At 35.9% G+C, this 14,860-nt stretch overlaps 1 protein-coding gene across 3 annotated transcripts in view; it reads left to right on the top strand.

Moving 5' to 3' along the window:
- The window catches only part of LOC106469025 (lys-63-specific deubiquitinase BRCC36-like), a 104,855-nt gene that overhangs the window by 68,877 nt on the left and 21,118 nt on the right, over positions 1–14,860 (top strand). For 2 of the 3 annotated variants that reach the window (XM_013929478.2, XM_022397424.1), the window contains one exon: positions 7,333–7,508. In XM_013929478.2, coding sequence (XP_013784932.1) covers positions 7,333–7,508 — 176 coding nt within the window. Of the gene's footprint in view, positions 1–7,332; positions 7,509–8,609; positions 8,773–14,860 lie in introns of all 3 variants that reach the window. The other variant, XR_002612781.1, reaches the window with a different exon arrangement.

Here is a 14,860-nt window from a genome sequence, read left to right as displayed (position 1 = left end):
CTCTTTATTGGCCCTGGAATCGCTTAACGTTAGTTCTCACCCTGTTCTCGTCGATATTCAACACCGATTGGCCCACTTTTTGCTATCTTCTATTTCCATCCAGTTTTTCTGGAGCCCTGGCCACGTCGGTATTCACGGGAAAGAGCTCGCTGACACCGCAGCTAAGTCCGTCTGCTCTGGTTCCATCACGGCCGTGCCTGTCCCATACATGGATTACGGTCCGGTCTTCAAGGTGCAGCTTCGTGCCAGTTGGCAGTCAGAATATTGCCTCCCTCCAGTCACCATTTTCCAGGTTACCCACCATCTTTAATGGGTAAGTGCCTCTTTTATTTCCTTACAAGTCTATAATGTACTCCCATTCACTTCTCGGGACCTGCCCAGTGACTGGTATTGCACCTGGGCACCTCTCCAATGTCTTCCTGACATGAACTCCTCCTCTCCTTCTGGCTCACAGATTGGATCAGGGTGACAGTTCGTCATCTCATGCTCCACCTTATTGCCTGAGGCTGATGTTGTGCAATGGGATGCCAGTCTGATTGAGTTTGATATGACTTGCTACATGGGCAAATCTCTTCCCATCATCATTCAGATGTCAAATTTCCAGATGTATGGTTGTTTGTGGATTTCCACACATGTGCCCATTTCATAGATCAGTTGGCTTAGTATATCCTTCCATTCTACGTAACTTGAGGTGAAGATGGTGAGGATCCTCCTCTTATCACGGGTTGGAGGTTCTATTCTTGATACCACTTGGTTTTGGACTGGAATTGACTGGCTACATATGGTCCATCTCACTCTAGCCACTTTACATGTTGAAGCACTTTCATTTTAGCTTTCCCCACATTCCTGTATATAGATGGTTCTTCTACAGTCTTTCTTCTACGTAATTGAGCTTCCGATATATTGTGATTCAGATTCTGAACCAACCAGGAGGGTGTGTTGCACTCCTTTTGGTGGAGGGTTGTCGTATGATGATTTGCATACAAGATGCAGTTGAACCACATTGATTGTGGGGTATGTAGGAGTTCAAGGCTTGTGGCATGCTAAAAACTGGATGACAATAGCACTGGATGACAATAGCTGTACATGTGAGAGTAGGTACATACCTATCAGACATATATTTTCAGTATAGGAAAATAATAACTTTCAGATGTCATCCTTATAGCTTTCATCTCAACCCTTTCTAACAATTCAATATCATTCTAAAGTTAAAAAGCCAAAGACTGAATACAGAACTCCAAATTTGGCCTAACCACTGGCATTATAACCTTTTTAGAATTGTATTCATTATTTTTGTAGATAAAATCTAAAATTCTGTTTGCCCTGCTACTAGTAACAGAAATTGATCCACCACAACACCAAGTTCTATTTTTCCCATAACATTGTTAAAGTTATTCCCATCAAAATTATACTCTTAATTCAAATTGTGATATTCCACATGCATTACATTGCATTCATTATAATTAAAAGCCATCTGCCATTTATTGTACCCAGGTAGTTTAATCATTGTACTATTACTATGTGTAATATTGTTGTTATTAGAGAGCTAGTTATTTCTAGATTTTTCTGTCGCATGTTATAAATATGAGCAGATACAGTAAAGTAAGCAAGTTAGTGAAAGTCAAAGTTAGACTACATGATTGTGTGTTTAACCATAAAGAGCATATATTGGCAATTTCTAAAGCAAAAGTGTCACAGCTTGTATTGTAATAACAGAGATAGAGGAAAATAACTTGTTTTGTCAAGGGGCCTGTGTGAATTTTGACAAAAAGAAGACAGTTATTTAAAGCTCTGGATGCAACTGTGGTAATCAACAGTTATAGTGGTGATTTTAAAGTGAATATCACAGCCTTGTATTATTATGACAGAGAAGTGGAGAATAATTTGTCTTGTCAATTGTGTTCTAAAGTAACTGAACCCGCCTGTGTGAACTTTGACAAAAAGGAGACAGTTAGTTAAAGTTCTGGATACAACTGATAACCAATAGGGTAACAAAGTTTTGTAGATATGTTTGACTTGTTTTGAACATATTTTTTTAAAACAAGTGAATTTTGTGCTGTCTGTTTATTGTTGAAATTTATCATTAACAAGTCACAGATACTTACTGTAAAGAATCATGGCCACACAAACCATGACAAGTTCCATTGTTGTGATTTGGCACTTATTGCATCATGCTACTAGAACCTTCTACGTTTTTCTCATTGTTTTGATCAAGTATTATTACGTCATAATATTGTGTAGTGTTTAGAAAGTTCTAGGCCTTTGTCAGTCTATAAATACCAATACAAAATGTAATTCGAGTAAGCAAGACAAAGATAGACAGTTAGTTAGTTAGATAGATAGATAGAGCTAGATTGTGTTTGTGAGTTTAGCCATAAAGAGTATATAGTGGCATTTTTTGACAGAATCAGATTAGCAAAGCTAGATTTTCCCTAGTGAAACTATATTGATAATCCAACAAAATTCCAAACTATATTAAATGACTTTGCAAAGAATCTTTTATCAGACTTTCAAAAAAAAACTTATCTCAACAGTGGTGTAAGATTAATAGGTCTAATTACTGGGACGATTTTTATCATCTCTCAAGAGAAGAGAAGTAACATTAGCCAACTTCCAATCTTCTGGCACTTGCCCACTCACTATTCAAGGATTGAACAAAATAATAGCAAGTGGCTTACTTATCTAGTCCTTGAGTTCTTTCAAAACCATTGGGTAAATATTATCTGGCCAGGAGTTATATCTTTTTTTAAACTTTCCAATCTTTTCTTAGTTCAGATATAATATGATCATCTTGTTCAATCTTGTTTCCATCTCACAACTACTCAGGCTGAAGAATATTGTTTAAATCTTCATTAGCAAAATCTGAAGAAAAAAGTAGAATTTAATAACCTAGCCATCCAATAATCATCAGATATTAGCTTTCCTGTATCATCTTTCATAGGCCTCTCTCATATTCTAACATTTTGCTTACCCTTAATGTATTTGAAGTAAACCTTACTGTTGATTTTCAGCTCACCTTTTTATTTGTATTATTTTTTCTAGTTTCCCATTTGACCAAATCTCAAATCATTGCAGTAATTATATTTTTTGTTTTTCCTTAATTTTATCCTTTCTACCTTTCGTGAGCCAACCTAGTTTTTTATTACTTGCAGTCACCCTTGTTTTCTATAATGAACATGCTTATCTTGAATATTTAAGAATGTGTTTTTAATTTTTTCCCCCATTTGATCAGTCTCCAACTAACTCAATTGCCCAATTCATGGTATGTGAGCGAGTTTATTTATTGCTACTTATTTGAAAAAAGTTAAGATTTTAGTGTATATACAAAAGTATGGCTGCTTTGAAACATAAACTTGAAATAAACACATTTATGAAACAAAATTTTAAAAAAATGTTTTCTACATACATATATAAACATGAAATCCTATGTAAAAATTAAAAAATACTTGTTTATTGTTTAGGTTTACTTAAGAAATATTATTTTCGGTCTTGTATATTACTTGAAACCATAACTCGGGATAAGGAGTGTATGTGATTGTTAAAAAATTAAAAATAGACAAAATTTGCATTTTATGGATGACAAAAAGTTTTTAGAGATTTTAAAATAATGTACTAAAACATAAAAAGTAAAAAGTTCAAATGTGGAAAAAAAATAAATATATATATATATATATATTGTAATTATATTTTATAAATACCATTTCCTAATGTAATTTCCCAAGATATTAAAGACATTAATGCAAAAAAAACTAAATATATCAGAGTAACAGGCTTTATATATCTTGAACTACAGGTATTTATGAACATTTTTGTGAATTTTTAAACAATTTCATCCATTAGTTTTACTGTTGGAACGAAATATAGTAATACTTGCGTTAGCTACACAGAAAGTTAGTAGCCAGTCACGATTGGGTTAATTAAAAGGCCCTGGAATAAGTCCTGAAATTTCTTCAACCCGAAAAGTGGGAACCGTTTGAACATGTTTGCAATATTTTAATTACTGAATTTTTTTTACTCTCTTTCTTGCATGTTTACACTCAAATGATATACATTCAGATTATTACCTTAAGATCAAACGACTTGTCCAAAAGACAGAAAACTTAAGTAATTTATTTCTATCCATAAATTTTCTTTAAAATGCTTTGCTAACAGTTCCTGAAAAAAAAACAAATAGCTCTCTACTTATTCTGCCACTTAACTCAAAAAACACTTGAGTCTTTTAAGCCTTCTAATTTGACCTTAAAGTTTTATTTATACACATTAAAATTACAGAGCAGGAGTTCAAAATAATCATTGGCACTCAGAAATGTTCATGCCCCTTGCCTGATAACTTCTTTGGAACCCGCTAAAAAAAGTGTGGGGAGGGTGTAGTGAGTAGACAAAATTTGCCAACCTTCCTGCATAGTCATCAGTGCAACGTGTATGTGATATGTCATCACATCCCCCACGTCGTATACTTTACATTCAGAACCCCCTAAAACTAAAATTGCCCCACTGGACTTAAATTCAGATTGACCTTTGTTTATTCAAGACTGGGTTTTGGTTTTTTTTTTAATGATTTTACAATTTTAAAACATATCTACATATTGACCTTCTTATTGCCAAAGATATAAGAAATAGTTTATTATCATAATTATTCTTAAAAACAGAAAATGAGTAACTGATTGATATAAAAAATTAAATACAAATAAATGAAAAAAGTAGATCAAGACAGTTGCAATAATTTAGCATTCTGGATTTCAGGGACTAGCTATATAATTCATATTTTTTTCTAAAGTATTAATTTATAACCTGCTTAATCTGATCAAGTTTATGTGTAAATAGTTTTGCCTGTAGTTTTACTTTTTGTAGCTTGCCAATTGAGGAACTCATCTGCTCTTTGTAGGATAGTTGCAAGTTGATGTGTTTGATCTTGTTTATGGAGATGCCTTGTAACCAAAACGTATGGCAATTAGTCATTCTTCTCTTTCTTTAACCACTAAAGTGTCTTATCTTTTAATTCAAATTTCAACACCATGTCTTATCTCTTTTACTTCATATGCAACAGATTCCTACACCTTTCTTTTTCACATATTAGATCCACATACCTATTGTTTTCGTGGAGATTAGATGATTGCTTGCAGATTTATCCTTGAATTACCACATAACAAAGTATTCATTCAGAGTAACATTTATCACCTCCAAAGTATCTCCAGATGAAATAAAATTAATTTCATGCATTTTAAAACATGTAGCAAAAATAAAAAGAGGCCATATAAATAAAAATATTACTTAAATAGTTCAAATTCATTCCTCATATCACATTCACAATACTATATCATTTTGTCTCATTATTATCACATAGATTTCTTGTTCTTTGACACCCATATTTCACCTCCTCTTCAGTTGATATCGCTTAATTATTCTGATGTGTTGGAAATTACTGCATGAAGATCTTCTTCTGTTAAAAAATAGAATACTCAAAATTGTGGATTTGATATTATGGTAAATGGTGCAGAAACTGTAGAGTTTTTGTATTTTTCAGTATATTCCATTTAAAAATATGCTTAATTGACTTTTTATAATCATCTCATTTCCTTATGCAAAAATATTTTATATACACAGCTACCTCTCTGGACAAATTGTATACAACCACTGTTTTGTTTCTGTTGACCTCATTGATCTGAAACTACTGTCAAAAAATGTAATAAATTTTTCTATGTATTTCATTGAGTTACTATTTGAATACTAACTCTGATATTGACTTTTGGTCACTGATTTTGCCAGTCAGTATGATGCAGTATGTAAACTCCTGTGGTAGTGAAGGTATGTAAAGACATTGACAATTTGAAGATTAAGAGCAAGTGGTTTTTTAAAATCAAGTAATGTGTTTAAAATCAACTGCATGCAAAATATTTAAAGATAGAATCAAAATAAAAAATATAACTTACAAAAGTTAACCTAAATTATAATATTGCCCTAGGACAGTTACATTGTTTTATATATGTTATAGTTGGTATATAAAATTCCCAATATTTTTTGTTTCTTCTGAGTAGCTAGAAAAATGCTAAAAATTATGAGCTAAAGCATTGGTTGTTAATCTCTCCACCAACCAAAGATCATCTTATATACCCCCCCCCCTTACTTAGATCTATCTACTATAGCTGACTCTACAGTGTATAAAAGCAGCACTCACATAAATAAGTTAATTTTTAAATAAAATGTTATTTCCATTTCGTTGAACACAGTATTGTTTCTCTCTCTCTTTTGTTTTTTTAAGTTGAAATATGGAAACTTAATATTTACCATTGTGTACCTCCTTTAAATTATTCACCGGTCCTAAGGGAGTCCATGGACCAAGACTCATGTTTTTGATACCTTCCTAATGTACTGAATAATTCATTAAGGTGGTCATACTTTAGTTTTCTGGCATCTCAATTTTGTGTGGAAATGAAATTGAAAACTGAGATTTATCATTTCTATTAATTGGATTTGCCTAATGTCTTGGTCTTCTGGAAAGACTTGTCTGATTTAAAATTGTAATATAAATATAAGCTCAGTTAATTGTTACTGAGATTTATCCTTGACTACATAGAGTGAATTAGTTCTCAGATTTTGCTTTGTCTTCTTTTGGTAAAGTTATCTCTCAAAAGCTAATATACTGAAAGACTGACCTACCAAGAAAGAGCAAATGTATCTAGTATTTGCTGTCCACAGGGATTACTTGCCATTATTTATTTGTTAGTAAGTATGTGAAACATTTCTCTCAGTTGCTTTTATTACTTTGTGTAGTTGAATTCTGTTACGATTTTGCTGAATAATGAACTTCTTGATATTGTGTTTTAATTATTTACCAGTTGGTTTTTTTAAGTTGCCTTAGAACAGTGTTTCCCAACCTTTTCCAACCCAAGGCATACTTTTACCCCCCCCCCCCCTCCCAGCACCTTATGAAAACTTAGCCAAACACACAACTCTTATTATCATATCGACTATAAAAAAGCAACAAGAAAGAATACACTTTGGGTCAACCACAAAAACTAATCTATATAAATGATACATTTCATTTATTTATTTTTCTTTTATAACTTTTCGAAAATTCCATGGCACACCTGTTCATATATGATGGCAAACCAATGTGCTACAGCACACTGGTCAAGAAACACTGCCTCAGAATACCACACTTCCTCATGTTTACTGGCTTCTCCAGTGCTTACTGCTGTTTTGAGACTTATTTGTTTATTCATGTTTACTTTTTCCCATGTTTTTGTTTTTTTATAATCTGAATCATCTTACTTGCAGTCCAGTTAGTATCGGTATAGATTCTCAGAAGGGTTTTGTTTCATATTACTTTAGATACATGCGCCTAGAAATCCCTTTGCACATTGTACCAAGTCCCAGGCTTAGTGGACCTTGTTTAGAGACACTAGTACAGCTACCTCAGATTTTGTGTCAAGAAGAATTAGAAGCCTATAGCTGGACTCACCAAATCTCAGATTTGGACCTGTTGACCAGACTTCATAATGGTGCAGGTTGGTGCTAAATCAAACTTCAAATTTCATTATAGAAAAAAACAACAAGTAGACTTGAGTACTTGTATTGTGTATTGCAAGTTTTAACAGTTTCTTTATATACTATACTATGGTATCAAGACTAACATGATTGTATATGGCAGTAATATATAGATGATGAATTGAACACTGTAATTCATTACTTAAGCATTTGGTAGGCAGACTAAGGAAAATCCTTATTTCCAGTGAATATCTGTCATAAACACAATGGATACTAAGAAAAAAAAAAGAATAAGGTGTTTGGGATATGTTTTTCCATTCTTCAGTGAATAGTTAAATGCAAATTGCATATTAAACACTAATGTTCTTCACCAAGGACAACTTGAACTCCTTAATACAACTTATTAGTGTATGAAAATACAAGTATCCTATAGCATAATTACATATTGAAAAAGTAAACTAAGTTATGTAGAATAAATAACATGATAAGTTTAAGTATTGAAATTAACTTGTATTTATTTCATTTTATTTACCTTATAAACTTGTGTTTCATACAACATGTGATTTTATGAGATTACACTAATTGTAAGTTACTTTGGTACGAACTAAAGAAAAAACTGTGATAATGAAATACATATTTCTTAAGGTGAAGTAGATTTTGGCATTAAATTTAATACATTGTTCAACAATTCTTTTTAGAGGAACAGTGTAAACTCTTTATGAAGTATTTTTCATTTTAATAGTAGTAAATTTGAATTTATTTGAATAGATAATGATGACTTTTTATCAAATAGCAAGTGTAGCTATGAATTTATTGTTTCTTACAATCAATTAAAAAAATGAATTGTAATTATATATCTAATTACCAGACAGAAATTGAAGTAAGTTATGAGTATATATATATATATATATACACACACACTATATACTATCAATATGATGCTTTAGTTGGCATAAACAAGCTTTGAGTGTCAAAGTTGCATATCAGAAAGAGATTAGGAAGGAGAAAATTTTGTTGCTGTAACTAAAGGATATCTTTGCATAGTTTCATGTTTTCTGTTGACATGTGTATTGCCCTTTACTTGAACTCTTATTAAGTTTAAAAAGGCTTCATTGTTACAGAAAGAGCATTTTCCAAAACTTGAAGGACCTAAGAACAAGAGGGAGAGTCAGTTACTGAAAGAAAATGGGTGGTTTTATGAAAGGGCTGAGTCTGGGAGAAATATTCTCCTGGAGAGGTTCTGGCCACTACTGAGGCAAAACAGCTTATTCCTGACATTCAAAGGTACAGTTAAGAAATATTTTGACCATTTCTTGAGTGTTTCAAATGATTAACTGCTTGGAATGGCTAGTCTTCACAGAAGGCTGTACAATGCCTGACCTTGAAACTAGACAGTTCAGACCTAGACTCCATCAAGGACTTATGCAACTTTGGGATTGTGAGACAGTTGTAGCGAAGTTGGAAATTGGTGGAAAATTAAGTAATCCATTGGGTCAAGTTGAAGGATTTGAAGAGGGGTACCAAAAAGAACTTTGCCACCTATGCAGATGTTTTGCACCATTTACACAATAAGCGTTATCCTCTAATGGCTTAGGTAAATAACAAGGACATCCTCATTGACAAGTTTACGGAACAGCTATCCATTAAAGTGATAAAACATCACGTGTGTGTGAGAGATGTTTTCACACTTACTGTGATGAAGTATAAAGCAGTGTCTTTGAACCAATCACAAAAGAGAATGAAGCTAGCAGTTGCAGTGGCTATACCTCAAACAGACCATCTTACCCAGGCACCTACATTGCTCCAAGCTTAAGCCAAGCTGAAAGTTAACCAACCACCAACACATTAAGATGCTGTAATGCAGCTACACTGGTGTTCAGTGATTGGAGAGGGCTATTCTCGTTCTCCCATTGTTTATACGCTACAGCTTATACTGATGATTTCTCCACCAACGTGTCATCTTAGAAAGGAAGACCAAAGCAGAAACATAGAAATGAGAATTAGTTTGACCCATGACTCAGCAATTGCAGGAAAGCCAACATCAGGCAGTAAACAATGCCACTACAGCTCTGGAAAACTGTCAAGTTTTTTGTTTCGGATGGGCCAGATTCTCCAAAATAAGTGTCCACCTCAAACTACTTTTGCATAGACTTCTGGAAGCTGAACCTCATGACAAAGTGCAACACTGAACCTATAGGCCACCCAGAGGATATCCTGGCAAAACTAGATGGGGTCAAGTTCTTTTCCAAGATTGACCTAAGTAAATGTTATTGGCAGATCCCAATGAAGACAGGATTTAAAGTGAAGACAGCCTTTGTGACACCAGATAGAAGCTACCAATTCAAGAGGATGCCATTTGGGTTAGATAACTTAGCAGCAACATTCAACCACAGGATGAAGAAGATGTTGCACAAAACCACCAACATCGAGCATTATGTGGATGACATTCAGACCAACATAGCCAGATGGAAAGACCACTTGAAAAACTCAGAGAGCTGTTTTAGAGAGTGAGGGTAGTAGGTCTGAGCATAAGACCATCTAAGTGCTACATCAGTTATGTTGTTCTAAACTTTGTTGGACACAAGGTGGATTACTGACGGATAGCCATAGAAGAGGAGTGGGAACAACCACAGCAGATGACATTCCCAAAGTTGAAGAACATTTTAGGTAACTCCCCAATCCTTAGAATGCCACATTCCAACAAACCATTCATCATTCAGGCTGATGCTTCAGACATTGGAATTGTAGCAGTATTTCTGCAAGAACATGAAGATGACCTTTTTCCTGTAAGGTACATCAGTGAAAAGCTGCTGAGTAGTGAGAACAACTGCTCTGTGATTGAATGAGTGTCTGGTTGTCATATTTACCATCCAGAAATTCCAGAACTACCTCTATGGGAAGGAGTTCATCACCCAGACGGACCATCAAGCCTCTTGCATACACCAAGAGGTGCAAAATTGACAGTGCAAGGATCATGAGATACGCGTGGTATCTTCAGAAGTACAGGTTCCTCATTGACGTCATCAAGTAGACTGCAAATGTTGGTGCAGACTATATTAGTAGGCTTTGTGCTTGAACTGAAAAAAGACTGCATATATAGTATAAAAAATTTTCAATATTTTTCTTGAAGAAAGACTTATTGTTATATATACACGACTGTTGAAGTTAATGCAAGTATTATGATTTTGATGATTTAAGTATAAGTGTGAGTGTTAAATTATTTTAGAAGTGATAGTTTATTGCATGTTTATTTATTTAACTGTGTATGAAACATATGTTGTGTAGTTCAATTGTTGTGAATTAGCATTTGTTATATTATTGCATCGTGTTACCAGAAACAATTGAGCATTATTGCATCATAATATCATGTAGGCCTCCGGCAGTCTATAAATACACAAACAAAATGTAGTTCGAGTTAATGAGATGAAGTTAGTAAGAAATATAGCTAGATTGAGACTATGTGATTGTGAGTTTAGCCATAAAGAGTGTATAGTGGCAACTTTTAAGTGAAATTATCACCGATTGTATTGTAATAATAGAGCAGAGAAGACTAGTTCATCTTGTCAAATGTGTTCTAAAGTAACTGAACCAGACTGTGTGGATTTTGACAAAAGGAGACCATTATTTAAAGGGTCTGAATATAAATGTGATGACTAACTCTGTAACAAACATTTGTATATATATTTGACTTATTTTAATGTATCATTTTAAAACAACTGTCCCTATTCTTAACGAATACCACTGGTAAACAATAAGCTGAATTTTAAGGCTCAGTGGTTCCAGTTTCTAACATTATTTCAATTTCCTGCTTGATCAGATCTCTCATTGCATAGGTCATCTGGTAGGGCTTTACCTTGACTGGATCCATGGTCATGGTCTCAATCTTCTATTGCACAAGGTCTGTCTTGCCTGTTCTATCTTGGAAGACATGTATGTACTAGCAGAGTAGATTTTGCAGTTCTTTCTTCTGCTTGCCAGTCAGTTTGTTTTCATATTCTCTGACAGTGTCATCATCTTTGACAACCATGCCTGCAATGTCCATCTGTGTCTCAATAGCTGCACCTTTTAGGTCTTCTTCCCTCTCGAAGTACTTCTTCAACAGATTGGCGTAGTATTTCAATAATCCATTCTGTTGACCACTTCCTGTACTTCAAATAGTTCTTTCCACTACAGTGTTTGTTGTTGTTTACAGGTAGCAGAACTAAGACCTTCTGTCCAACCTTAAACATCAATCCTTGGCATTCTTGTCATAGAAGTGCTTCTGACTGCCTTGGGCTGCATACAAACTTTCTTTAGCAAGATGACACATCTCCTCCACTCAGTTTCTGTACACAGTCCTTTAAATATCTACATTGAACCTCATACTGTTCTTCTCCACAGCAATTTGAATGGTGAAAATCCTGTACTCGCTTGTGGGACTTCCTGGTAAACAAATAATACTGTCTGTCAGTACCTGCCCCAGTCACATAATCTCTCCTAGTATATCTTCTTCAGCATGCTCTTTTAGACTCTGTTGACTCTCTCACAGAGTTCTTTACATCTGGGGTTGTATGGGGTGGTAAAGAATTGCCTAGTGCTAATGAGTCTGCACATCTGTTCAATCAATTCTGAGGTAATCTGGGTCCCTCTGTCATTCAAAACTTCTGGTTGAAAGCCTACTCTGCAGGAAACTTCCAGAATGGCTTCTGTTACTTTCTCTGTCTCTATCTTCAGCAGTTCTATGGCTTCTGAGTAATGTGTCCCATATTCTGTTACTGTCAGCATGTACTGGTTGCCCTTGTCAGTTACAGATATTAGTAGTCAGTCCAATCAAATTTACAGCTACTCTACTGAATCGCTCTTCTATGAAAGGCATCTCACCCATTAGCACCTTGGCTACCTTCCCTCTGGGTACTCTGCAGATGTCACATAACCTGCAGAATCTAATCACATCTCCAATGGCCTCTGGTCAATGGAAGTTGTTGGTGATTCTGTCTGCCATCTTCTTCGCTCATAAGTGTCATTCCACAATGGACTCATGAGCCAACTTCATCATTTGAGTCCAGTATTCTGTTGGTACTGTGATCTGTTTAACTTCTCCAGTAGAATTGTCTTGATAGATCTGGTACAGCACTCTCTTTTGGTCCTCTATTCTGTATTTCTTTTTCACCCTTTCTCTTGTGGTTGACTTTCTCCTGGGCCCTGTTCCAAGGTTACTGTAATGAAGGGACTTTCTTCTGTGCTTCTTTAAGTTCCTGAAGATCTACATTCAGGTTGTCACCTTTTGAGACTTTCAGGGGCTTGTTTTTCTTATCTTGAGCTCTTGTGGTGTCTGCAGCCAAGAAGAATATATTAACCATGGACCTAAGCAGCCCCAGGCAACAGGAAACCCCTTCCAGATCCTGCAGCTAAACCATAATGCAAACATCTTCAGTCCTACCAGAAGTCACATTCCAGACATTGGTGTCAGCAATAAGGGTGATCTAGTACAAAGGAAGCCACAGGAATTCGATGGGAAGGCACCATGAGAAGCATATAGAGCACAACTGGAACTCCTGGCAGAAAGGAATGGATGGACAGAGGAGCAGAAAGCAGTGTACTTGGCAACGAGCCTGAAGGGACAACCACTGGAAATACCTGGACAGTTGTCAGCAGACGACAGGCACAACTATAGAGCACTGGTAGCTGCTCTAGAATTCAGATATGGAACTCAAAACCAGTCCGAAGTCTACAGGGCTAGGTTTAGGACTAGAGTCCGTGTTAAAGGGGAAAGCCTACAAGAGTTGGCACAGGATATGGAAAGTATGGCACACAATGCTTATCCAATTGCACAACCCAATGTTCTCAAGCTGTTGCTCAGGAATCAGTTTGTAGTCGCCTTGGACAGTCCACAACTGAAGATACAAGTAAAGCAAGCACAACCCTCTACTATGCAGGATGCAATGGCCAGAGCTCTTGAATTCAAATACTATATTAAGTCCAGCACAGAGGTACCAAGGTTAGTACAGTCATCAGGATTCAAGGCCAGAAAAGGGCAGCTTTCAGAGAAGTTTGAGGGACTTTGCTGGCACTGTAACAAACCTGGGCACAAGAGAGCTCAATGCCAGCAACTTCAACACAAGGAAGATGCCACAGCAGGAATGGCTGCTACTCGGAAATGTTGTTGGAACTGTGGAGAGCAAGGACATCTGAGGAGCCAGTGTAAGAATAATACTACCAATAAGTCAGCTTCGGGAAACCAGTAGTGATTGGTGTTGAGTGACGATTACCAACCCCCATTGTGAAAGTCCCAACAGCTAAGTGTAAATGGCAAGCACACATAGTGTCTACATGACAGGAAAGTTGAATGGCGAAAAGTGCAACTTTGTCATAGATTCTGCATCTCAGCAAACCATTGTGAGTATCAAGGTGCTGGATCACAAAGTAGCACCAGAAGCCATACAGAAACTCTGTGGTATGACAGGACATTATGCAAGGTTGTGGGGACCAGTGTGGGTAACTACTGAGCTCATGTGCATAAAGGACAGGCACAAAGTATACTTGGCTGACATTGAAGACCAATGCATATTAGAGTTGAACTGTTACTACCGAGGAAGTGTGTAGTTAACTTTGATAAAATGACGTTTGGAAACAACAAAGGCCAAATTTCGGTAAGTGTTAAAAGAGAGGTTGAACTAACCAGGTGCCGTCAAGCTGAAGTCAAAGTGACTGAAGGAGTTGATGATGACGTTTGTGAAAAACAAAGGCCAAATTCCGGTAAGTGTTGCTGCATCTGTTGATTTGCATGTCACAGCATGTCAATTACAATACCCCTATGTTAGAGAAGATAATTTGGGGTAGAATAAAAGAACATCTCCAAGGAAGCCTGATGCTTGTAGAAGCAATGGAAGACCCATCCAGGCCAGCGGACGTAAAGATTGGAAGGTCACTTGTGGCAGGTCATCAAGTAGTACCCATAACAGTGGCTAACTTCTATAAATGTGAGCAGACACTTAAGGAAGGGGCATTGTTGGGTGTGTGCCAGGTGGTGAGCTAGTCAATGATGAGGCAAGGAATACGACCATAAAGAAAGGACATCCTGCTCTAGAAGAAATAACTGATCTCTATAAGAAGAGCATAGTCCATTTGTCATCATCACAGGCTCTTCGGGTTAGGGAACTCTTGGTGAATTATGCAGACATCTTTTCAAAAGGAGATCATGACTTGGCTGCACAGATCTTGTGGAGCACAGAATAAACACAAGCAATCCAATAAAGATCTCCCCAAAGAGAATAGCTCCAGCAAAGCGACAAGAGATGTAGAAGGTCATTTATGGCCTAATTAAAGAAGGGATAGTCGAGAAATCAGATAGTCCCTCGTCAGCTCCCGTCGTATTAGTCCAGAAGAAGGATGG

Source organism: Limulus polyphemus, unplaced genomic scaffold, assembly GCF_000517525.1.
Source record: "Limulus polyphemus unplaced genomic scaffold, Limulus_polyphemus-2.1.2 Scaffold3267, whole genome shotgun sequence".
Lineage (NCBI taxonomy): Eukaryota > Metazoa > Arthropoda > Merostomata > Xiphosura > Limulidae > Limulus > Limulus polyphemus.
Note: the sequence above shows the minus strand (reverse complement) of the source record. Positions and strands in the feature narration are given on the sequence as shown.